This window comes from Panthera uncia (assembly GCF_023721935.1).
Source record: "Panthera uncia isolate 11264 chromosome B2 unlocalized genomic scaffold, Puncia_PCG_1.0 HiC_scaffold_24, whole genome shotgun sequence".
In the NCBI taxonomy this organism is placed as follows: domain Eukaryota; kingdom Metazoa; phylum Chordata; class Mammalia; order Carnivora; family Felidae; genus Panthera; species Panthera uncia.
The window spans coordinates 1,369,026-1,394,097 of NW_026057580.1; the positions used below are offsets into that span (position 1 = coordinate 1,369,026).

At 59.2% G+C, this 25,072-nt stretch overlaps 1 protein-coding gene and 1 long non-coding RNA gene across 5 annotated transcripts; one reads left to right on the forward strand and one right to left on the reverse strand.

Moving 5' to 3' along the window:
• Positions 1-1,921: 1,921 nt before the first annotated feature.
• On the reverse strand, positions 1,922-16,552 carry FOXP4 (forkhead box P4). Of its 4 annotated transcripts, none has more exons than XM_049653299.1 (14): positions 16,448-16,552; positions 15,748-15,834; positions 14,294-14,441; positions 13,959-14,169; positions 13,606-13,710; positions 12,716-12,803; positions 11,629-11,712; positions 11,339-11,510; positions 11,180-11,256; positions 10,176-10,277; positions 6,529-6,650; positions 4,965-5,031; positions 4,306-4,475; positions 1,922-3,827 (listed from the first exon to the last, which is right to left on the reverse strand). In XM_049653299.1, exons 1-14 carry the CDS (start codon positions 16,550-16,552, stop codon positions 3,680-3,682), a joined length of 1,686 nt encoding a protein of 561 aa, XP_049509256.1. In that variant the 3' UTR covers positions 1,922-3,679. The 4 variants fall into 4 exon arrangements, with proteins under 4 accessions (XP_049509256.1, XP_049509254.1, XP_049509255.1 ...); XM_049653297.1 differs by having other exon boundaries at positions 11,339-11,546; XM_049653298.1 differs by having other exon boundaries at positions 13,959-14,172.
• Positions 15,394-20,441, forward strand: LOC125938256 (uncharacterized). Its single transcript, XR_007462643.1, has 3 exons — positions 15,394-15,483; positions 16,418-16,529; positions 18,649-20,441. It is a non-coding gene; the product is annotated as an uncharacterized LOC125938256 (long non-coding RNA).
• The last annotated feature ends 4,631 nt before the right edge of the window (positions 20,442-25,072 follow it).

A 25,072-nucleotide genomic window follows, 5' to 3' on the forward strand; every position in this document is an offset into this window, starting at 1 on the left:
GTAATGGGAGAGGGCCCCACGTGGAACCTGGGAGACTAGAGAGAAAATGGGTTATTGGGTTGTAAGCCCAGTGCACTCAGAAGGTGGTAGCCCACAGCTGTCTCCTGTTGCTCATATTGTAAGCCCCTCTCCTCCTCAAAGCCCGAGATAGATCCTCCCTCCATGTCCAAGTGCACTGACCAGACATTTGCTGTACCTCTAGGCGGGGGGAGGGAGGAATTAAAAACAAAAAAGCAGAAGAACACAAGTTAGACTGCGGGAAGGACTGTCCTGAGAGCGAGGCTGGGTGTAGTCTTGTCGCTTTAGTCTCTGGGGCTAGTTTGGAGGACAGAGACCTTGGTCTCCCAGGGTGGACTAAGGGAGCTGGGAGCTTGGCGCAGACACCCCAGGATTCTCTGGGGCTTTGTAGGGGGTTGGTGGGTCCCTGAGGGGAAGCGGCCACAGTGAAATCGTAGGGGATTGTTTTATTACATTGCAGGGGATGCTGCTGTCCCCACACTACACACGCAGCCACTTCTCCTGGGCTGGCAGCCTCCACAGAGGGCAGGGAGGGCCACACGATGGCACATCGCACTGCTGCTTCTTGATACGGTGCTGGTGGGCGAGTCTGTGGGTGGAGGGTTCGGGGGCGGGGGTGGGGGGGTGGATTCAGACCCCAGGCCGAGCTCCCCTGGCCTGACCCGCCCAGGCCATCTTGAGATGCCGGGAGGAGGTACTGGGAATTCACCCCAGGCTCTATGCAAGTGTCCAGGGAATTAGGGCAGGGGGAGGAGGTGGCCTGGACAGCAGTGAGAGAGAAAACAGGGGGAGAAAGAGGCAGAAGGTGACAGACAGTGGTCAAAAGCACTAGGAAAGGACAAGGCAGTCCTGAGACAGAGAAGTCAGCGAAGACTCCCATTTCCAGATCCTGTATCCTTTCCCGCCCCACTTGCTCCCCCACCCCCAGCTTCGTTTTTGGGAAAGTTCTAGCAGTTTGGTGGCAAGGGCAACAGATTCCAACAGGGTTGCTTTCTCCACACCTACTCCTCTACCTCCCGGCTTCCCCCCCCCGCCCCGCCAGGTACACACATTCTGGGGGCTCCTGCCCCAGGACAGAGGTCTGGGGGCCTTGCCCTCAAGAAGGAAGTGTTTGGAAGGTGCTCGAGGTGCTGGAAGAAGGGAACTGGTAGAGGACCCCGGTGGGCGCTGGGCACTGAGAAGGCCAGAGAGGGTCCCCCGTTGGGGAAGGACCAGGAAGTGCTGCGGGATGGAAGGCCAAGGGAGGTGTCAGGACACACGTTCGGGTTCACAGCTTCGATTTCCTTCCCTCCCTCCTCTAACCATCGAGGGCACCCCTACCTGTGGGTCAGGCTAACCCCCTTTCCTGGCAGAGCCAACCAGCACTACGACACGGACAGGGCACACAGCGGCAGGCCTGCACCCACTAACAGCCACCCCCCCCCCCATGCATGTGCACACCCAGGCCCCTATCCAGGCCCCCACGGAGGCCGAGTGATGGGCCCAGAAGGGCACCTGGGCCTGCAAGCACAGGTCTCCAGGGGTGGTGGTCCTGCAGCAAGGATCATCTCCATCCCCGGAAGAAATCTCCCTGCTGAACCTACCCTTGAAGGAAAGGGTGGGGGCGGGCAGGAAGGAACAGTGACTTTGGGAGAAAAAATGGTGGAGAGACCTGGTTTGAAAGAAAATACCAGAGAACACCACCAGGGTGACAGTGGAAGAGGCAGGTGGGAGCTGCTGATAGGTTCCCTGCCCCGCCCCCCCCCCCGCAGCCCCCCCACCCCCATGTCCTGGTCTGCTCATGCACTCCCAGAAAGCACCCCTAAGGAGCCCCCACTGTCCACAGGGCCTCCTTCCCCCAGCCCCTCAGAGCAATCTTTCCACTTCAGTGCCTTTCCCCCCTCACCCTGGTGACACACGCAGGGCCCGGTGAATAGAGGACGTTTAATATTTCTGTGCTGGTCAAACAGAACACAGGTGGGGAGTACATAGGGGAGGGGGCGGAGGGCCCCCTGCCTCTCAGGAGGGGTGGCTTGTGAAGGGGTGTATGTGGGGGGTTCTTGGGAAATAGTCCAAGGAGGTCTTCTCAGCAAAGGGGCCTGGCCTGGGGTATCACGAGCATCCAACACACCCAGTCCATGGCCTAAGTCGGGGTCCCCCATAGGGGGTCTGTGGAGTCTCACTTCTTTTCCAGCTCCTTTGCTGGAATCCACACTCCCAGTGTGATGGGGGACTTGGTCCTAGCGAGGGGTCTGGAGAGCCCCCAGGAAGCAGCCCAGGGTTGGGACTGGGGCTCAAGGCCCACTGCCCGAGGAGAGGAGAGCCCCTCGGGATGCTGAGGGCAGCACACCTCCTTCCCTCTGCCCTCGGACCTTCCTCCTGGCTGGCCAAGAGCAGAAGTAGGGGTGAGCAGGGCCCCCAGCCTCTACTGAGTCCCAGGGTCCTCAGGGTGGGGTGGAGGAAGGGTGGAGAGAGGGTCTGGGCCACCAACAGACACTGTAAACTTTGGTTTAAAACAATAACTTAAGTGGAGGGAGGGCTTCCAGCCTGGGGCTAGGGACGGGGAGCAAGAAGGGTGGGGGGTGGGGGTGGGAGGCCACAAAGGAAAAAGCCAACAAAAAGTTTTGGTTTTTGCTTCCGGCATAAGAAAGGTCTTTGGTCATCGGTTTAACTGGGGGTGGGGAGGGGGACTGAGGAGGGGTGAGGGAGGACTACCATGAGGGGACCTGTAGGCTGGGGGTGACCTGTTGGGTCACAGCAGTCACCTGTCCCTCAAGCCTGGTCTCGGCCTGGCCTCTCCCGTGACAGAGGCAGGATGCTTCCTGGGTGGCACTGGCAGCTTCAGCCTCGAGGGCCTCGCGGCTCCCCCTCCATCGGCCCACCCAGCACAGACCTCTGCGAGGAAGCCAGCACTGGGCCTCTTCCTCTGCTCCCTGGTGTGTGGGGGGCAGCCGAGGGGCACCCAGTGAATGGGGTGGAGGCCCAGTTCGGCCTGGGTTCCTGTCCGGGAGCGAGGCAGCCTTGCTCTCACAGACCCCGCAGGGCAGCAACACCCCAGCTGTGGCTCTTGAGTGGGCACAGCTCAGGGGGCCCGTTTCTTCTGGGGATGGTCTGGAACGTCAGCTCCCCCCGCCCCAGCCCAGGCCGGGGCAGGGAGAGGAGGTGGGGGCTGGGGAGATTTCTTCACAGTACGGAAAAGAAGGTGAAAGGGGGCACAAATTAGGAAGGGGGGGGGGGGGCCTCTGGCCAGAAAACACTGCCAGAGCCAGGTGCGAGGGGCCCTGGGTTTGAGAGGGGTGGCTTAGCCCCGCCTGCGGGTCTCCATGGCGCTGAGGGGCCCTGTAGGGGAGAGCTGGTGGGGGAGGAGGGCCCTGCTGCTGGTGGTTGGGGGGAGGCGGTATTCAGATGTAGGGGAGGGTCTGAGGAAGGGTCTGGGCCCTGCGATTCCTCTGCCGGTCCCAGACCAGGGGTTTGGTGTCCCTTCGGGGGCAGGACCGTCGCTGCCCCCAAGCGTCTGTCAGTCAGGTCACGTTGGGAGTTGCTGGCCCAGCCTCCCCCACCCCCCCATCTGAGTCCTGGAAGTGCCTTGAGGTTTGGGTGGGGCTGAGGAGTGGGGGGGTAGGTGGGGCCTGGGTTCCGGAGGGAGGGGTCTCACCCCTGCCCTGCCTGCCCCTAGAGACCCTTAGGACAGTTCCTCTCCTGGCAGCTCCTCCTCCAGGTCCCTGTCTTCTGGAGGCCCCGCGGTGCTGGGGTTGGGGGGGCCCAGGGCGGGGCCTGGCCGCCGGTCTTCCTCTGCCTCGGCCGGCTCCTCTTTCACCTGCACCTGGTGGCTGTGACAGAAGGGATCGTGTGGGCACCTGGGGTGGGGGTGGGGGGGCATGTTCCCCAGCCTCCACAAACACCCAGAATTTGGGGGTGCAGTGGGGTGCCCGCAGCTCACTCCCCTAGGACCGCATCATCCCTGAGCCACTGGCGCCTGACGTCTTAGGTCTGATCTCCCCCAGAGCTCTCCTCCCAGGAAGGGGGATGTTGGGCTGGGCAGCGGTCGCCTCTGATTGGGGAGAAGACAGAGAACAGGGGGAGAGGAGGAAGGAGAGGAGGAAGAAAGCAGGAAGGAGGGAAATAAAAAGGAAGCGGAGAGAGGAGAATGAGAAGGGAGAGGGGAGGAGAGGCACCATGGGAAGGGAGAAAGAGAAGTCACTTGTCTGGGAAGACAGGTGTGTGTGGGGGGGTGTAAGAAGATAGAGACCCCACCTACAGTGGTGTCTGAGGGGCCCCGGGGGTGGGGGATCCGTGCTGTGTGCTCACCTGTACTGGGGTGGGGAGAGGCGAGGGGGGCTGCTGCTACCATTGCTGGGCAGCGGCTCCACGGAGGTGCCCACGTCGTCGTGGCTGAGTGGAAGGAGGCTGCTGGCGGAGCCCGGGTTCAGCATGCCAGGGCTGTTGAGGAGGGGGAAGCTGCTCTCGGCCAGGGCGGCCTGGAGGGCACAGGGTTGGCCCCGTCAGCCAGCCCTATCCAGGCAGGTGCTGTCCCTTCCGTGTCCCTAGAAAGCCTCCAGGGCGTCCTGTGCTGGCAGATCTATCTTGGCAAGTCCCCAGCCCAGGCTTGGCCTTTCCCACACATCACCCCTCCCCTCCCAAGGCCAGACTGTGACCCTGACCCACTGCATCACAACATTCCCGGGAACCTGGGAACGTGGGCCTGACCTATCCCTTCCCAGGAGGCAGAGGGCCCCGAGCCTGACGAGCCAGAGAAGGGGACACAGCTGATTATGCCGACCTCCCTCCCTGCTTTGGTGCCCCGAGTTGGGGTGGGGCAGAGGGCTGGGGTTTGGGCCCCTCGGAGTGGTCTTCCCCCTCCCAAGCCAGATGGGAGCTCTGCAGGGGAGAGTGGACGAAGGGCAGTGTGTGTGGGCAGGACAGCAAGGGGGCAAGAGGGAAAAGGGCTCCCGTCAGGGCACACTCACCTGGTAGCTGGCGTTAAGTGCTCCGTAACTGAGGCCCGAGATCATGTTCTTCACCAGGGTGGGGCTCCTGGAAGACAGAGAAGGCAGTGCTCCGTTCGTTCCTTCAGGCCTTGACCCTGACTAGGTCCTAGGTCGCCTTGCACTCGGCGATATTCCATTCCTGATGCTAGGAGGCTACGGCACGGTCAGCAGCGTCTGCTGAGCCCTGGGCGGGCTCCATCGCCCTCAACCCTCACGCTGACCCGGCATGGCATGGCACGTGCTGACAGCCCCCTTCCCGGGCCCTGGGCAGTGTCTCAGAGCCGGCAAGTGGGAACGGGGGTCCCTCCCGATGCCTGTCTTCACATCATGCCACCCCAGCAGTTTTTCTCTGCTGTCTCCATTTCCCAGTGCTTGGCGGACCCAAGCTAGAGCCCTGACCTCCCCAGTCTGTAATATCCACGCTATCTTGCCATACGGAATCGTGGGACATCTAATAACCCAGGGGCTTGGCTTGGCCTGTCCCCAGGTGCTCCACGCCAAAGGCTTGTCTGCCCAGGAAGGGGTTCAGGAGTTGGGTCAGGAAAAACCATGGCTCAAGGCTGTCCCTCTTCCATAGCAATTAATCCCCTACCCCCCATTTACAGAGCATCTGAGGGAGGTTAAGGAACTGACCCAAGCTCACCCAGCCAGTGAGAAGCAGAGGTGCATCTGAACCCAGGTCTTCTGACCAAGTGGGTAAAGAGACGTAAAGATAATCCCCCCATGTTTGGAGGGGGGCACTCAGAAGGGGATGGCTCTCCTTCCTTTTTCCAGGCCCCAACCCTGCCCAGCCCCCACAGCTGAGTGGGGTGGAGAGGCTCTCTTCCCAGGAGAAAGATCTTCGAGGGCAAAAGGCATTCACACAAATAGATATCCACCTACTTGCCTCACTTCTCTCCCCCTCCCAAAAGGCCTCTGGCCCAAGAAGCACGGGCAAAGGGTGGCCCACGTGAGGGACATCTGGGGTGGGAAGGCCACTGGGTGTTGGAAGGGAAGCCAAGGGGAGGTTTCGACCCGCCCCCAGGTTCCGCAGTCTCCACTGAAAATGCTGCATGCTAGAGCGAACGCAAAAGGTGGGAGTTCAGAGACCCAGCTCTGCTGTGAATCTGCAGTACGGTGTGACCTTCCCCCAGCCCCTTGCCCTCTCTGGGTCTCCTTTCCCTATAAAACACAGAGGTGGGGCCTGGGGTCCTCAGAGGTCAGCTCATCCTGTGATGAGATAGGGGAGTACGACTCTGAGGCTGACAGCCCCCTCACCAATGGCTACCTAGCTGGCATCTGCCCATGTCCCAGCTCCAGCCATGGCTACTTTGGGTCTCTGTCTCTGGTGCCAGGTCCCCCTAGGCTCCTTCCCCTCAGCCAGAAATAGGGACAGAATAAGACATACATGTCCTCTTTCTGATCACCTGCCACTTCCAGATTCTAGGCTCCCCACCCCCGAAGTAGGAAGGACTGGGTTCACATGGGTGTCCTGGAGAAAAATGGGGGGTGACCCGGTCCACGCCCCAGGCAGATGCCTCTGCTCGGGGCTGGGCCAACATACCCCGTCATCTTTGGCGGCCTCCGTTTCTGATACTCGCGCTCATCCACGGTCCACACGGCGCCCTTAACGTTCTCCACGCGCACGAAGCACTTGTGCAGGCTGAGGTTGTGCCGCACGGCATTCTGGGGGTGCGGAGACAGGGCGGGTGCTCAGAGGCCCCTTCCCCACTCAGGCAAGCACACACAGCAAAGTCCCTGTCCCACCATGTCCCACCTCCCCTGGCCCAAGGACAAGAAGGCTGCCCCAGGGAGGAGTCCCAGCCAGGGGCGAAGGCAGGCCTCTCTCCCGCCCTTGACCCAGGGACTGCCAGGGTCCTCAGAGCCCACAACCCATTTTACGATCTGCCCCCTTCTCCCTGCCATCTTTTGGAAAACCCTGTCTACCAACTAAATGCTATCTAGGTAGTAATAATTTGTTTTCCCGGCAGCATTGATCAGACACACATAGCTGTTACTTGGGGCTCCTGATCACCAGGAGATCACACTCGGGCCCTGGCACATCAGTGACCTGTTATCTCAGGTGCATGCAGAATTTCCACTAGGCTTTAGAAGTTCTGGACATAAATCAGGAACCCTCGCTGCAACCTTCCTCAATTTCTAGGAGTGTGGGAACCATGACTTTGAGAACAGACAGCTTATTAAGAGCATGAGGTAAACAGCAGGCCTAATGCATACTTGTTGAAATACACGGGGAGAAAGGAGAGCACGGGTTTAGTAGCTGGGAGGCAGGAAGAGGAGAGAGAAAAGAGGAAAAGTCACCTTGTCGCTCCCACCTCCTCCTGGCAGGGTAACTTCAGGAATTGAGGCCATCTGAATTGTAGGACACTTGGGTGAGGGCGGGGGTGCTTGGCCCAATTTCCCCCGGGGCGGGGGGGGGGGGGGGCTAGACGAGGGCCCTAGCCCACCCACTCCCCGCATGGCCCTCAGTCCCGTCTCTGTGCTCTCCTCTCTCGGCTTCGCCCCCCCCCACCCCCAGCCATCCCTGTCCCTGTTACCTGTCCTCCCTCTGCTTCCCCCGCCTTGTCCCCATCCTTGTCTCCTCTTTACATTTCTAAACGGGGAAGAAAGCCGGCAGGGCGGGCAGCCCGTGCCCCTGGAGATCCCCTCTCCCTCTCTCCCTTCCAACTCTTGCCACTTGCAACTGGCCCGATTTCATTACCAATTTTAATTTGCCTCTAATTAAATCCTGTGTATTTTTCCGACTCGCTTGCTAATCCACGAGGGAGGCGGGCGGCTGGAGTGGAATCTCTTGGAGCGATAATTACAAAGGGCCTAATCACGCCGGGGCTCCTGCCTCGGAATAAATTTGCCCGCATTACGGGGCTCCGATCCTCCGCTTTGCAAATGAGAATGACCCCAATTTCCGAGGATGGCCTCACCGGGGCTTTTTTCCCTCATTTCGAAGCCTGATTCGTGATGAGAGACTAATTCGTTACGCTGAAACATTAACGGCAATTTAAGGGGTCTGGCGGGGGGCTGTGTAAACAAAAGGACGGGCCCACAACACGGGCCCTGAGAGGGGATGGACACAGGGGGCGGGCTGGTGAGGACCACTGGCTTGGCAGATGGCAGCTCTGTCCCCGGATGAACGGCAGCTGGCCTGGCCCACGCTGGTGCCCGACCCTTCTGCCCTGGTCTGAAGTGGACAGCAACTCAGGGTGTGGGCCAGAAAGGGTGAAGAGGGAGGAGGGGACGAGATACAGTTGAGAAGAGGCGGGGCCTCAAGGGGCAGACGAATGGGTGGAAAGTGGAAGGGGAACAGTTGGGTGTAGACAGGGTACGTTTCCTGAGGAACAGGGATGAAGCCTGGCTGCAAAAATCCTGAGGGTGAAAGTGGACCACGAGCAGGGACAGATTCTACTGTGCCACAGGTAGGGAGAGCACAGGTAGTGCCCTAAGTGGCAGAAACAGCAGCAGGGCACTAACTAGGAAGGTCAACTGCTCCCCCAGCTCCCGGTGTCGCACTGGGACCTACACTAGGTGAGGGGGGTGGAGGTGAAGACCTGAGTGAGAGACACATGACTGGGATGACCCTGGCTGGGTGACGACTGAAGGTGGCATGGGAGGCCAAAGGCACTGGGCTAAAGGGGAGAGGCTTCAAGATGGTCATTGAGGGGTTTCAGGAAGTCCCCCAAACCAGCTCCTTCTGATCTCAAGAAAGGACAATGGGGTGATACAGTTAAGAGAACAGGAAAGGAGGGTAGGTGGCTGAATGACACTCTGCCCCCAGAAGGAGGTTGTCTTATGAAGTGAGGCTCTATAGTCTCACCCCCAAAGACAGAAGATTACTCTGCATCATTAACATAAACGTTAGATAAAAACTGTAGTGATCCTTTATGTTTGCATAGAACTCTTCTCATTTATAAGACCAGGCATCCAAACTGGCCTGGAGGTTGGAGACCGGGCTAGATGGTCCCCACAAGGCCCTGCTGGCTCAGGGAGACGGCAGGACTGTGGTTGGCAGGAAATGACATCATTCACAGCCAATCAGAGCAGCTGTCCCAGCCCAACAGCCTCTTTCCCAAGCTTTGGGAATTGGGCACAGGGATACGGAAGGTCATAGAGCAGTGTCTCCTGCTGCAGTTAGCACATTTCGGGGCAGAGGAGACCGGGCCCTGTGCAGACCCCACCCAATCCGGCACTGGTGGGGAGGGGGCCTCAATGACACTTGTTGAAACCTAGAGGGGTGGTGGGGAGGTAGCCTGTTTTGCTGCACTTTCCAAGATGGCCAGCAGGGGGACTCAAGAGCCAGGGATCCAATTAAGGTTCTGAGACCCAGGGACTCTTTCCCGGGTGTCTAACTTTCCCTGCAGGGTGCCAACAATCCCTTCTCCTCTCCCCTCCCCCTTCCCAGTTTAGATATCACCTCCCCACTCTGCTGCACAGACCCTCATACTCTCACCCATCTCTCTCTCTAACACACACACACACACACACACACACACACACACCCTCCTGGCTATGGAAAACCAAATAGCTGAGTGCCCCAGTCCACATCTCAGTGTCCCATTTTTCTAGGGTCCCTCCCTTCCCTGTCTCTGGTCCCCTGAGAACACTCTATGGCTGAAGGTGCTGAAATGACTAATTGGATCGAGACAATTATCTTCCTGCCGCCATGGCAGAGCTGGGGAGAGGGTGTGAGCGCCTGTGTTTGTGCCCCAGCACAGTCTACGGGTCTTGCTTGGTCCATCCACGTGTCCGGGCCTGCACACTGCCCACCCCACCCTACGCTTCCGAACATGTACCTTTAGCCAAGATACCTAGACCCTTAGGGTCTCTTGAGGGTGTAACCTGGCTCTTCCTAACAGGCTTGGGCGTTACGGACTCCTGGAGGCCCTACTTCATGGGGCTGGAGTCTCTGGGGCCTGTCGGGGAGCACTCCGGAGAAAGGAAACTTTCTTCCCAGAAGGAAGGCAGCACAAGGCTGGAAAGGAGGGGCTATTAAGAAGCAGTTTGAGAACATACTATATAGCCCATGCTGAAGTGGGGGTGGAGGGGCCCATGATGCGGCCTGGGCCCTGCTGGGGCCATTTTCATAGAACTGCTCCTCCGAGGGGACTAAATGTTATGCACCCTTGGTCTCAAAGGGAGGTGGACATGTCCAAGGGTGACTGGGGCCCTTGGGAAGGAGGAAGGAGCATGCCTCACCTTCCAGGTGGCAGTGTTTCTCCGGAAATAGGCGAACATCCTGGTGAACCAGTTATAGATCTCATTCAGGGTCAGCTGCCTGTCGGGGGTTTCCAGAATGGCCTACGGGCAAGAGAGAAGCAAAGAGACCCTTAGTCTGGGCCTCGAAGGGTCACAGGCCTGTGTTCTCTCCCTTTTGCCTGGCCCAACTCTCACCCCGAGGAGAGAGGACACCCACTACAGAAGCCTGTGGGACAAGAGGACTGGTGGGTGCCTGTCGGTCCCCTGATGGGAGCAGGCTGGTTACAGCCCAGCCAGGGGCCAAAGAAAACACGAGCCTCAAGGGCTACGCACTTGTGCAAGCAGCACGTGACTTCCTTCTGGAGGGAAACTGGTTTCAAGCACCCCTGCCCTGGAGTGGGAATGAAGCAGCGTTCTCAGGAAAGAGATGTCCTCGGGGTGGGGGCCATTTGGAATTTATCCTAATTTTGGCAGAGGGCACCCAAAGCATGAGATGGGGTATGTATGCAGCACGTATGAGAATAAGTGTGAGGATGTGTGTGCCTGTGTGTGGAGATCAGAGCAAGCGGACGTACATGTAAACGTACATTAAGCATTAAGGACATGAGGGAGGGAACACAGGGGTGGGTGTGTGTGTGTAAGAGGGTTGGGGGGAGAGGGAGAGGGGGCAGGCAGACAAAGGGTAAGCCTATGAGAAAATAATCTCTTAGAAGTGTATGTACATGGGAGTGAGAGAACGATTGACAGTGGGTATGAGCAACAAAAAATAATGCGTGTGCCCCCAGAGACACATCTGCACCAGCAGGTGCTGAGGCAAAGCCTGTGCCAGAGGCCGTACGGCTGGGAAGGAAAACCCATGTGCCAGGACAGGACAGGTGTGGGAGGGGAAGTCTCTCCTCTGGCCCTAGGACCCTCCTGGAGGCTGGGGCACTGAGGGTGTGTGTGTGTGTGTGTGTGTGTGCAGCCTGTGTGCCCTTCCCACCCCCTGTACCATCCACACTCACCTGGCGGATGAGGGAGGCATAGGTGAAGGGGGGCCTGACGTCAGCGTTCTTGTAGAACTCATGATTCTGGGCCAGCTCTGGGGGAGACAGGCAGAGGGTGAGGTAGCCAGCTGGGGAGTCCAGCTTGCGGGGGAAAATGACCCTCCCGGCAGTCCTTACCTGAGGAGATGGGGGAGCAGAACTTGTCGCTGCTCCTCCGCCGGGCGGGGCCCCCGCTGTGCAGGGAGGCAGAGCTGAGGCCGGGGGGCCGGAGGGGGGTGACAGGGGCAGCGGCCGAGGTGGGGGGGTGCACGAGACCATCTGGGAAGGAGTCTGCTGCAGACACCGTCACCTTGGAGAATGAGGAGGAGCCAGGGACCGGGTTCAGCTGTGAGCAATGGGGCGGGTGCTGAGACCAGCGCCAAGGGTGGGGGTCCCGGGAGGGCCGCAGGGAGGGGTGAGTCACTCACCGGCTGGCTGAAGGGCTTGGGCTCGGAGGGCCGCATGTGCAGGTGTGCCATCATGGCCTGCAGCCTCTCACTCTCCTTGGCGAGCTGTGAAGAGGCGGGAGGTGGACAGGGGCTGAGCCCCAGGGGCCTCCAGTCCTCTTACCCCTCCACCAGACACCCATGAAAACCCCTATTCCCACCACCCTTCTCCTCCACACCTCAGCGGTCCCCTACTGCTGGAAAGCCTCAGCTCCGCCCTGCCCCCTCATACCCTCAAGGCCAGGGCCTGGGGCCGCCGCCCACTGCATAAAGCAGTGGCTTCCCCCCTTCCCCTCCACACTGTGTGTCCCAGGCTCAAGCTCAGCAAGCTGCTACAAGTCAGGGGCCTCCTTCCTCATGGCACAGGCCTTTTCTCCCCATCGAAGGCAGAGGCTGTGGTTGAACAACACCCAAGTTCAGTGGCACTTGTGTGTGAGAGGGTCCTCGCGCGATGAATGGAGACGTGGGAATGGATGAATGATTCATTCACCCCCATTCATAAATTCAATAGATCTTTCACAACTGCCCTCTCATGGCAGGGCGCTCTGCTAGGTGCCGGAGGGAAATGGGTTTATGCTGACTGGCTGCCTGACGGACTGCCCTGAACGGGCTTCAGAGTGCACGCTCGGGAGACAGACTGCCTAGGTTCTAATCCCTGCTTGGCCACCCACTGGGTGAGTGACCAGAGGCAAGTTTCTTCACCTCTCTGGGCCTTAAGTTTCCGTATCTGTAGAGTGGGGATGGTAATAGTACCTGCCATATGAGGTTGTTTAGAAGATTCCTCGAGTTATACAGGTAAAGTATTTAAACCAGCACAAAGGGCGTGCTCAACGTGTTAGCTGTTAATGTTTTTATTGTTTTTATAAGGATGGCACTCTTCTGGCCACCCCTCCCCCGCCCCCCACCCCGGATTTGCTCAGAATCAGACTGCGATCACCTTGTGACCTCGGCTATCAGGAACAAGAAAGCATAAGATGACCCTTCCACGAGACCCTCTAAGCCCCTCCTGGAATGTCAGTGCTGTAGGTGGGGCAGGGCCCAGAGGTCCCCAGGTCCCTGCAGCGCACACCTGGATCTCCAGCTGTTGTACCACCTGCATCTGCACCCGGCACTGGGCTGTGCTCCGGTCATCCAGGGCGTGCTCTGTGTTGAGGTGTCTTGGGGGAGGGGGAGGGGGCAGAGAAGAGAAAGTTGGGCCTGGCTTTCCAGCTGCTACTACCCCCCCCCCCCCGCCGCCACCACCCCCGCCCCACCATCCCATGCTCTAATCCCACCCACGGCTTGGAAAGTAGACAGACCAAGGGATACAACGGGAAAGAGGTGGGAAAGAAAAAAACACCAAACAAAACAAAACAAAAAACGGGGCAACGGGGCAACGAAGGAAGCCGCCTTCTCGTCAGCCTCCTTTGATGTCTTTGCTAAAATCGCAGCTACAGAGAGATCTAATTGCAAATGAACTAATTAAGTAAACCTCTGACGAAGCGTGAAAACAATTTGTTTGACCCTGATGCTGCAAGGGTCTGGGAGACAGCGGAGTTAATCAGTCAGTGACAGAGCCTGGCACGGCTGTGGCAGCTGGCCGCCTGCTGCCAGCCGCCTGTCGGCCTCCCTCCCTGCCTGTCCACCGGCCTTCCGGCCTGTCACCAGGCCATCAGTCTCCGGGGCTGAGTCTGTGGGGAAGCTGGGGAGGGTGGTGGGGGGCGTCCTCTCCTGCTCCTCACACCCCCACCCTGCTGAGCTCTTGACAGCCTGGGGATGGGGGTACACAGAGGCTGCAGGCCCTGCGACATATTGGAGGGGGGAGTGATCAGGGAGCTGGTGGGGGCAGGGAAGGAGCTAGGTACCCCAGGCGTGAGGACAGCAGGACAGCTGGCGGCTGGAGGCCCAAAGAGGGGCAAGCTAGGTGGCCGGCTGGGGAGTCAGGGGCCCCACGGAAAGGCTGCTGGGGGTGACACCTACTTGATAAACTGGCCAAGGTCTTCACACAGGGTCTCACAGCCTGGCCACTTACACTCTCCGTGTCCGTAGAGGGGGTGGGAGCCTGGCGTCTCCTCATGGGAGGAGCTAGGAGAGCAGGACGGAGGCAGTGGTCAGGGACCCTAAAGACTCCAACAGCCCTGGCTCCCCCTGGCAGTTGATGTTTCTGTCCCTACTATGGGTTTCCCAGAAGCCGGGAACAATTTCGTGTGCCCTGGGAGAGGGGTGAACATCCAGAACCCAGCTCCACCTCCCCACCCAATCCCTGGGGCTCCAGGGGCACCCCGGGGGCAGGGGCAGGTGTGCAGCACCCTCTCCCAACCTGGGCCCCGCACCTGTCTCTCCGAGGTGTGAGCACAGTGGGCTGTCCGTTGGGCAGGGTGTGGTGGGAGAGAGGGGGTGAAACTTTGGGGGGGGCGGCAAACGAGGTAGCGGTGGTGGCTGAGCCAGTGAGGTCCAGCCCCTCCTGCTTGACGCTGTCCTCGGCGGGCTGCCCGGGGGCACCCTCGCCCTTCCACAGCTGGGGCAAGTCCGTCGGGCACACGGCTGCTGCGGGAGAAAGAAAGGCGGGAGGCTGGCAGGGCCCCCGGAGAATCCACGGGGCTTCCCACCTCACCCCAGGGGAGCGGGGGTGGGCCAGGTCAGGCGGGGGGGGGGGGGGCGCACTCACCTTGCGGGAGGGTCTGGAGGGGCCCTGAGGCTTGGCTGGGCTGCAGGCTGACCAGCCCCTGTCTCTGCAGGTTGAGCAAGTGCTGCTGCTGCAACTGTTGCATTTGCAGGAGCTGCTGCTGGAAGGCCAGCTGCTTGTTCCCCAGTGCCTGGTGGGGGGCCCGAGGGGGCGTGCAGAGAGGGGTGCCATCGGCCGAGGGCGAGCCGTCTGGCCCCCACCCTGCGGCGACCCCCTCCCAGGGCCTGTCAGCCCCCGGAGCTGTGGGAGCGGCGTCCGCGGCTGCTGCCTCTCTGCTCCCGGCCCAGCTTCCATAGGGCTGCATGCCTCCTCGCAGTAAACACACGCACGCACGCACGCACGCACGCGCGCAAACACACACAGCGGACCCAGACACGCAGCACGACGCCCTCCCTGCTCCCGCCCCCCTCCTTCCGCTGCCTCAGCTCCCCGCACCGCAGCTGTGCTCGCCTGGAAAGGGGGGGGGGTGGGGGGCTCTCATCACAATGATCGATGAGCCTGTCAGACTCCGGGGGCCACTCCCGCCTGGCGGGCACCCTTCCCACATGCCCGGGTGCCCCCCTTCTGCGCTGAGGAGGGGGCCTACCCCCTCCAGCTCCTCTCCTCTCCTGCTTCTTAGATACAAGGAATCAAAGAGTCTGACGAGACTTTCAAAGATCGGCATCAGCTGGTCATTGGGACCCAGGCCCAGGGAAGAGCCACATCGCTACTGCTCAGTGGCACGCTTGCTCGCTGTATGGGAGCTCTGCTCTCTCCCTCTCTCTCTGCCCGCCCCCCCTCCACCCCCTCCCCCCAACTCAGTTCTTCACACAGGCACTGACAAGTCTGGCCGTCAGCAAGTCTTTTCTGAGTCCCAGGAGCCAAGCAAGTCCTGGGTGCTTGGGAGGCAGGGACGGCTCTGCCTGCCTGCCCTGGGGGTGGGGTGGGGGGCTGGCTATTCAATAAACCCAGCCTAGAGATAATGCAGAGAATGCAACAATTACAAGACTGTCGAGGGGGAGGCTGCTGGGCTTTGGGAAATGACTAGGCATCACCAGGGCAGCCTTCTGGGAAGAGGCAGCTCAGGACTTGGCTGTGGTTTGGCCAGCTGAAGGGGAGGCTCATGTCTAGGGCATGGAGGGAGAGCCAAGGGGCCTGGTATGGAAGCTCAGGAGACGCGTGGCCCAGATGAGGTGAGGGGATGCAGGCTAGGGAGTTCTCTGGAGGGGAAGGGCAGGATATGACAAGTGGCCGAGGCTGGGGCAGGGCTGGGGTGGGGGGGGTGCAAGTGGGTAGGAAAGGGGCCGACAACAAAGCAACCAGTCATGAGCAAGGACCGTCGGACGCTCATACACACATCTACACGCCCGTGTGCGAGGAACACAGCAGGGCTTAGCCTTCTGCTCTCGTTAATCCAACAACACAAGGGCACAGCCAGGCCTGTCCAAGCCCCTTACCTCTTTGGGTTGCTGCTTCCCAGCCTGCTGTTGGGTGAGGAGCTGTAAGTGGAGCTGCTCTTGCTGCTTCTTGTAATATTCCTGCAGCTGGGTGGAGGGTTGGGGTGGGAGCGGGGGGAGGGGAGAAAGGGGTGGCAGGGGTGGGAGTGGGTTACCACGGGTAGGGAACTGATGACCCTACAGCAACCCCAGCCTGCTGTTAACTGGGCTCCTGGAGGCAGAAGGAGGGAGTCTCACTGGGGCGGTGACACAGACACCCTGCAGGGAGATGTCTGCTCTCCTTAGTGGGCTCTGAGGGTCCCCAGCAGGGCCTGGATGGAGAGGCGGTGGAGAAGGGAGAGGGGGCTTCACCCACAGCTGTGAGCCCTCCCTGCCTCTTGGTGGGTCTCCTGAACAGGTCACAACAAGGTGCCAGGAGGTTCCAGTACTCTGCCCTTCCCTGGGGTTCTGGATATAGAGGTGGGGTCCGTACGAGGAGGAGTCTGGGGGTGCTGCTGTGGGACAGGCCTGACCTCTGACCTGTCCCCAGCGGCCCTGGAGGAATGCAGACCAGTCCAGCCTGAGCAGTCTCTCTGGTTCCTGCCACTGCTTTGGCCAGCAGTGATGTTGGCAGTAAACAGGGTGGGAGATGGGAAGCCAGCACCTACCCTGCCCCGCCCTCCTCTCTTAGACTTCCCAGCTGCCCCGGGGCCCGACTCACCTGCTGGAGCATGAGCGCTTGTTGCTGCTGGAGCAAGGCCTGCAGCTGTGGGGGTGACAGGATCTGCTGCATCTGTTGGGGGGTAAGCATCTGCGGCGACATCATGGCCACCGACACAGGCACCTGTGGGATTTGGCCCCATTAGCCTGCTCACCTCGATCCCACCCACAGTATGGCGGCATGGACTGGAGTGAGACTGCCTGGGTTCAAAATCTGGCTCTGCCACCTGCCAGCTGTGTGTCTTGCGACAAGTGACTTACCTCCCTGTTCTCTGTTTTCTGGTCGCTGAACAGGAAGGAGCGGTCAGTAGAACCCATAATGCTTCTCCCCCGGGGGACAGGCCACACCGGGCCCTTCCCAGTTCTTGCTCAGTCTAATCTGACAGCACTGTCTACAAGCTGGGCCTGGCCAGGAGGGCGGTCTGCAGCTATGGGAAGAACTCAGAAAGTGGCCCGCATGGCATGGGGACTCTGGCTCTGATCGTGGACATGTCACAGACTCTCACATACCTGTCTAGATGGCACACACAGGTGTAGTTAAGTCAAAGGGGGGGGGGGGGGGGGGGGGAAAGAACACCAGGCAGGGAGTTTGGAGGCACGCTGCTGCTGCTAGCCCTGGAATGAATTTGCTGTGTGACCTCTAGGCAAGTCACTTGGCATCTCTGGGGCGTCAGTTTCCTCAAATGTGAAACAGGGATTGAACTACAAGAGAGGACTCCCAGTAGGAACGTGCAGGAGTCTCAAAGTAGAGCAGCTTTCTATCCCCTGCCCTGGGTTAGGCCTCTGTGGGAGGCCTGCAGGACCTAGCTACCAGCAAGAGGTTCCTGGAAAAGCAATAACATCATTCTTTTCTCGGCCCCACCTCCCTGAAATCCCCAGGCTGGGGCAGTCATCGCCAGGGAGGCCCAAGTTGCAACGTTGTCTTCTCCCGTTGTTTTGGCAGGGCAGGTGCCCTGATGGGGCTCTATGCCAACCCCACCGCTCTGAGCCCGGCTTGTCTAATCTCCCCTCCCACGGCCAAGCCCTAGAAGCGCCCCCACAACCCCCCCTTTCCCACACACAGCAGGCACTGAGTGTTTGCACCCCTGAGCTGAAATACCTTCCCCAGCAGATCAGAGGCCCCTCTGCCAGCCCAGGGGTGGGGAGGGGTTCGGGCAGCCCAGTCAGGGAGGGGTATCCTGCAGGGACTTGTCCTGGGCAGGATGTGACAGGTTATGTCCTCAGGGGACTTGTGGCCCTGTCACCTCCCCCTCGCCTCATGGGTGGGGCAAGGGAGAGGAGTTGGTTCCCTTCTGGATCCCTGGCAGGGGCAGGACTCAGCCTCAAGCCACCAATTATGGACTTCCCTGACAGAGGAGCAGCAGGGGAAGTGTGGTGGATCCAGGGACATCGGGGAAGTCCCAATGCCCCCAATTCTTCTCCCCCACCCCCCACCAACAACTAGTGGCTGAGCCCTGGCCCTGGGCTTTTCTCCTTTATCCCAGTCATCTCTGTGCCAACAGCCTGGGGTGGGGCACACCCTAGCTCTTTAGCTGTGATGCTCTGTGTGAATGAAGGCCCCCAGGGGCCTCTAACGAGGAGCCTTAAATGGCAGGGTTGGGATTCACACCCAGGTCTGTGAACTCCATGGCTCCTGGTGTTTCTATGTCCCACACTGCCTTCTCCAGCCCAGAGCAGGTCTTGAGGAAGGTCTGGAAGAGTATGTGGAAACTGAACTTATCCAGGGAGCTGAGGGGTCAATGAGGCTGGAGATCCAAAGGCCAGCCTCCCTTTTTACAAGCATATTTGGAGGAGACTCTAGAAAGCCAGGGTGTAGGGGTCTTCTGGTCCTCACTCTCAGAGGGGCCGGGGCCGAGGGGGCAGACAATAGCACAGACCCACGCCCCTTGCAGGCTGTCCCCAACGCTGGGAGGTGGCTCAGCTGTCCTTTTTTTCCTCCTTCCATGGGGGTGCCCACCATGGTGGTACTGAGCTCAGTCCTGGATTCCTGGGGCAGGTGACCTAAGTTCCTGTCCCTGACACTGACCATCCTTTGTACCCCATCTCATCTCCTACCAGACCTCCAATTGCTAATTACATGCCTTTAGGCACCCAGACCCTAAGTTCTACAAACTTTTGAAGCTGGCTCCTTTGTGCATATTGTCTCACAAATCTTTACAGAACCCCGAGGAAGGAGGGTCTAATCCTCATACTATTTTACAGATGAGGAAACTGAGGCCTAGCGGAGTCAAATCACCTGCCCTTTCCTCAAAGGCACAATGGGAGAAGGGGTAAGTGAAAGTGATTTGTAGGCCATCAAATTCCATACAAATGCAGGGAAAACTACTTTTAAAAACATTCTGGGTTTTCCTCTTCTCTTTTCTCTTCTCCCCCTTTCCCTCTCTCTTCACCATGACTGCCCCTTAGGCCCGCCTGGAGCCCCAGAGGGTACTGCATGGCGAGGGTCCCCAAGGACCAGAGTTTGGGGCCTGTCATTCCCAGGGAGGACTCAATTTAGAGCTGGACATGGCCCAGGCAGGGAGGCAGACCAGACACCAGGGGATCTTTCCAGCCACTAGGGTTGTGAGTCACCGTGAGTGGCATGCAAGAAAGGATGTGGCATTTCCTTCCTTGGGGCTTTCCTACTTGGACGCAGGGGAATGGAAGAGATGACCTTGGAAGGCCTCCCTGGCCTCTGCCATTCCTGCCAAGTGGCCGAATAGCTGGCCGGAGAGGCGGCTGCAGAGATGTGGACGGATCACCTTGTGTGTACTTGTCCAGTGGGGCCAAGGGGGTCAAGAAAGGTCAGCGAAGTGGCTGCCGCATGCTGAGCTTCTGAACTGCCTGACCCCATCCGCCTCCTCCCGTGCCCCTTAGGGTCCTGAGAACTGAGTTAGAGCTCCCCTGGTGTCCCCGCTGACCCCTCACCAGGCTAGGATGTGTCAGGATAGGCACTGTCAGCCTGTCAGCTCAGCAAGGCCCGTGAGTCACTATCTGGAGAGTGGCCAGGACAGCTAAATGCTTACTAAAGCCCTGGCAGTGCGAGCCCTGGGTAAATGCCGACAGCTGCCTCCAGCCCTTCCCTCAGGGACCCTGCCCAGGCCCCTGAGTCCTCCACCCACCATGACTACAGTGTGCTGGGCTGGGTGGCCTGACATAGAGGCAGCTTATCTGGGACCTGAGGGTTGGGAGGCTGTGCACCCCATGGATGCGATTTGGTGCCAGAATCAAGGACCCAAATTCAACCTCTTAAGTGGGGTCTAAGGTCCTTGGCTCGGTGGAGACACCAGGCCAGACAGGCCAGACGGGCCAGAGCTTGGTCTAGGTTAAACTCCCTTGCAAATGACCAGAAGGAAGTCCGCAGGCTAGCTCTGGGCTGGAGCTGCAGCAAGGAAGAAGTAAAGAAGTGGTGGGGCGCCAAGATGAACTTCCAGAAATTCTAGAGAAGATGATACAGAGGCTGGACAGAGCTAAGGGGCCTGGCCCTAGCCTACCATCATCCCCTCCACCCCCCAAAACTCCCAGCTACCTTTGCTACCTTCTATAATTGACCCCTCCCTGCCTGGGGGCCCAGACTGGGGCACAAACTAGGCCATCTCCAGGCTAGGGGTGGAGACTCCAATGGTGCTAGAAACTTCTGAAGCTGGCTGCAGGAGAGGGGTCCTGAACATGGTGGGGAGGTGAGTGGGCAGCCAATCCTGTCTTGAGATGGGGAACAGAGCAGTGTCATGTGGGGGCCACTGTTAAAGGGCCGCCACCTATCTCCTTCTTTTAACCATTTCACTCACAGAAAAGCTATTTCTAGGCCCTGCGACCCAATCAGACCCATTTCCTTAGAGATGATGAACCTAAGGGTAGAGAGAAGAGGCAAGGAAGGTATCCAGGGTTGGGGGAGAAGGAGGATCAAAGTCAGAGCTCCAGGCTCCTGGAGAAGTACAGACGTGGCCCCATGAACCCCATCTCCCTGAGCCCAGAGAATCATCCCTGGGGACTACTGGTGTTCACTACTGTGCAAAGCACACACAATGTCACAGTGTTGGCATTTAAGTTTAAATTCTGGAGCTAAGTTGTTTGGGGTCAAATCCTGGCTCTGTCCCTTATTAGCTGTGTGACTTTGGACACGTTACTTAACCTATCTGGGCCAAAGTTTCCTCATCTGCAAGACGGCTAATAATAATAGCATCTGTAGACCCCACAGGGTTGTGAGGATAGAGGGAGACAGAGGACACTCGTAAAGCACGTAGTGTCTGCCCCATGGTAAGCACTCTGTAAATGTTAGTTTCGTCAGCACTGAGTAAGTATTTGATGAATGGATGACTCAGTCAGTGATTAGGAGGAGGAGGCAAAGAGAGAGGAGGCCTGAGAAAAGGATCATTTGATCTGTCCCTCTGACCAAAATGTCTGCCATCCAGGGTCGCCCTTATTTGGCGGAAGGGGCCCTTCTCAGGAAGATTCCATGGTCTCCCTTCCCCTCTTAATGATTTCAGATCTCCTATGCCTCACGGCCAACGGTAAAGTCCTTTTTGATGCCTGACCTCGGTCTCTCCAACTACCATCTAGCTCCTTCCTTCTTGCCTTTGGGTCAGCAGGTCTCCTCTAGCTGGGGGAGCATTCCTGCTCCCCAGCCCACCCCTCCCTGTTCTTAGAAGGAGGTGGGAGGCTGGGCCCAGGGTGAGGATGACCCAGAGCAGTAGCCTGAAGACCACTTCAGACCCAGGGAATATGTGGGGGGTGGAGGGATCCCTAATTCAAAGAGACCCAGTCCGGATACCACACGAGCATGAGAACCTTCTACATCATTGCAGTGTGAGAACTTTCTCCTCTGCCCATTACTGACCTTCCAGATTTTGTTCTCACCTCCCTACCCAGACCACTACCCATCTTGACCCAACTCCTCCCCCTTGAGGGCTGTCTCATTAGGTTCAAGACTTTAAAAGAGGGCCCCTGCTCAGGCCCCACATCTGTCAGTCACCTTGAACTTCTTCAAAGCATTTTCCGGAACATAAGCTTGTTTGACATAAAGCTCAGATACTCCTCAGAGCACCAGAATCTTCCCCCTGCCCCCCACCCCCACAAAGTCTAGTCCTGGGTCCTCCAAGCACGGTGCACCCCACCCCTGCTTACCTCCTCACTTTCCTCCTTCCTTCAGCACCCCCTCCCCAAACTCCAGAGCGATCTGTGCTCACCCTTCCTCCCCTGGATAAACTTCCTTTCAAAGCCCTGCTTAATCCTCTCCCCAATTCCAAGCCTCCCCTGCTGCTGTGGGGAGGGGTAGGGGAGCCTGGAAACAAGGCTGCAGGGCCCGGGGGAGGGGAGCTGGCTGCCCGAATCATGACCCACCCGACTCAGACCGCAATTCTCCCAAGTTCTTTGTGACACAAAAGGTAAACAGAAGGCCCAGCTTCCCTCCCCACCCCCCCACCCCCCCACCTCCCACAGATCTCCCCTCCCCCAGCCAGCCAGATGGGCCGGCAAGCTGGGGGAAGGGGGGGGGGGGGAAAGGGCAGATTGTGCAAAGGAAAACAAAAGAGACAGAGAGACACCAAGAGACAGGAAACTGGGGGAGACAGAGTTGGTGGGTGAGAGATGGGGAGCAGCCTCTAAGAGAGAGCTGGGGAGAAAGGGACAGGCTGAGTGATTCACAAGGATGGGGAAGCAGAAAGCTGAGAAGGGATGGGGACCCTGAGGGCAGAGCCAGGGAAGGGAAGCCAGGGGAGAGAGAGCTGCAGCGCGTGGCCACAAACTCCGAGCCACAGACACAAAGAGGCTGAGCTGAGGAAGGCCTGGCTGATCAGGTGAAGCCAGAGAAAGAGAAGTTCTTCCATCCCACGCCTGCACTGGCTGCATTTGCTTCTGGAAAGCTGCGCATTTTGTGGCACTGGGGACTGGCAAGAGCAATCCTCCTGCTGGCCCTACCCCTCCCTCCGGGCCCAGTAACCCCCTCCCAACCTGCCCGGCCCCAGCCCACACCCTTCTCCTCACCTGCACCGCAGACTGCTTGCTGTCATTGCTGCCTGGGGAGCTCAGGCCCGAGGCCTGCTGCAGCAGGAACTGCCTGGCCACCTGGAGAGCCTGCAAGATAGGGGCCTGTCAGGGCAAGGTTTCCCTGCTCTAACAAAGGCCTGAAGGGCCCAGAGGGGGGTGGTCAGGGGTCAGTGCAGGACCTGGGTTTCAGGGAGAGTGGGGGGGGGGCAGCAAAGGGGATGAGGGCAGGCTAAGGTGGAAGGTCCTGGGGGTGAGTGAACAGGTCCCAGGGCCCACTTAGGCTTGGAGGTAAGGCCCAAAGTAGGAGTCCCTGAGAGAAGCCGCCAGGGCATGGGGATCAGAGCCTTTAGGTCCTGACTCTAGGACCTGAGAGGTTTGACTGGGACTCAGTGGGGGCAGCAAATGGAAGGGACAGCGGCCACGAAAGGACTCCAGGGGAAAGTGCAGCATTTGGACCCCAGGTACTAACAATAGGTACTACTTGCTGAACATCTATTACGAGTCAGGCCCTTCACACACAAGATCTCGTTGAATCCTTCCTGTGAGGCTGGGAGCCAGGGATTGATTATGTGTTCCATTCTACAGCTGAGGAAATGGAGTCTCCAGGAGGTAAAGGGACGTGCCCAGGATCACACAGCCAGGTGTCAGAGACAGGATCTGAGCCCAGGAAGCCTTGGCTGGGTGGCGGGTCTGGAGGCTATGGGAGGGGCATTTACTCGGAGTCACTGCACAGAGTTGAGGGCCACGAGGGCGGAATCTCAGGGTCCGCGCACTGTGTGGCTTTCTGAGTCGGGGGATCTGGGTGCAGGCCCTCGTGGTATGGGGGAATTCGGTCAAATCCTCAAGGGTGTGTCTGAACTACCAGCGAGTAGCTCCGACCGCACTGTGGCAGTCCGGGCTCAGAGGCCCTGGTGGCTTGGACAGGACTGTGGGCCGGCAGGGTGTGGAGGCTGCAGGCGGAGCAGGTCCGGCCCATCCATGAGCCTGGAAGGTGAGCAGCGAGAGGTCTGGTGGGAGAGTGGGGGGTCAGGGAGGCAGCCGTAGGAAGTTCTCCATCCATAAGGACGGCCAGGCCCTCCATTGCCAGACTCTGAGTCACTATGTGTGTGTGTGTGGGGGGGGGCGGGGGGGGGGGGGGGGGGGGGGGGAGAGGGGGTAGAGGCAGGGGATGTGGGGACCTGTCCTGAATCCACATTCCAGGAGCACAACACCTGTCTCCCCCCACATTCCACAAAGATCTCCTTCGACACCCCAGGCAGTTGGGTCCCGGCCTTTGATAGGGGGCTCTGGCACCAGACAGACCTGGGTTTGAACCCCAGTTGTGCTGCTTCCCAGCAGTATGACCTCGGGCAAATTACTCTCTCCCTGGGCTTCAGTCTGTTCTGCGAAACCAGGACACTACCCATTTCTGAAACACCAGGGGGATGAAAGGACCCCTGCCTGGCATCAGGGTGGCATCACGAAGCGTCTGCCCCCTTCCCTTCTCGGGAATCTCGGTTCTCTTCCTGGGCTCTCTCCCTTGGCTCCTTCGGCCAGTCCCCAGCACGGCCTCCTGCCCAGCGCACTTATGTAACGAAGCATGCTCACCGCAGCTCCCTCACGTCTATCCACCCACACACTTGTTTGTCCCCGTGTGGACTTCTGCTCTCTGACCTCACCACCACCAAGGCAAACCTTACGCAGTGCAATATGGACACGCTCATACACACTCCCCACCCAGCGAATGCTCACGGGGGGCCCACTGCACGTATATACGCGTCCTTCGCGGCCCCTTCTTAACTGCCATTGAACAGCTGAGCCACCCCCAGGCTTAAGCCTAGCTCCCCTTGGCACGGTTTCCAAATACTCACTTGTGTACCTCGGGGCACATGCCCCCCAGCAAACCTGGAGTTCAGATGCCTTCCCCAGTCCCCCAGGTCCTAGACCTTCCCCAGCACCCCCTCCATTCCCCTAGGGAGGTGGCCTGGGCTTTCTTCTCCCAGATTGACTTCAGAAAGTAGAAATCTGACCTGAGTCAAAAGGCTCTGAGGGGCTTTGAAAAGAGGGAGATGGGGTGAGGGAAGGAAGGGAGGTGGCCACGTGGTCATCAGGAAAGAGCCCCTGCCTCTATCTGCCTTAGTGACCTCCTCCAGGTCTATGGGAGTCAGACGGATGCTCTTTGTCCTCCAAAAGTGGAGGTGGGGTAGAGAGGTAGGAGGTCACAGGTCAGGGGGCAAGCTGGGGGAAGAGGAAGGCTTGGAGAAGCTGGCCAGCCCAGGCAACCCAGAGTGGGGAGAGGGGAGCTGCAGGGGAGGGGCTTCCAGGGGAAGTTGGGGGGAGTTGGATTCACTCCCCCACAGACTCTCTTGCTTTGTGGTCCCCTGGAGCACGAAATTACAAGATTTGTAGGAAAAAACGACAGGCCTGATAGTCTCAATCGGTGACAGGCCCTTCACTCGCCTTCGTGCCCTCCTCCCACTCGGGGCCTCCCCTGCAGGCCAGGTGACAGGGAGCCCAGCTACAGCCCCACTCACTTCTTCCTTCACATTACTGAGCGCCTGCTGTGTGCCAGGTGCTGAGACACACAGAAGCCAACGCTGGCCTGCTCCAGGACCCGTGGCTGCGGGGCTGTGACGACGGCCGCCCCTCAGAGCCTGAGTAGAGGCGAGCACAGGGCACCACA

What these genes read in the sequence shown, in the direction of transcription:
- FOXP4 (XM_049653296.1), bottom strand. Translation starts at nt 16,552, where the DNA reads ATGATGTCGCCGCAGATGCTTACCCCCCAACAGATGCAGCAGATCCTG. An exon ending in CCTCCAGACCCTCCCGCAAG is followed by an intron (nt 14,173 to 14,293) that starts GTGAGTGCGCCC and finishes TTTCTCCCGCAG; the next exon opens with CAGCCGTGTGCCCGACGGAC. An exon ending in CTGCTCCCCCATCTCCTCAG is followed by an intron (nt 11,257 to 11,338) that starts GTAAGGACTGCC and finishes TGTCTCCCCCAG; the next exon opens with AGCTGGCCCAGAATCATGAG.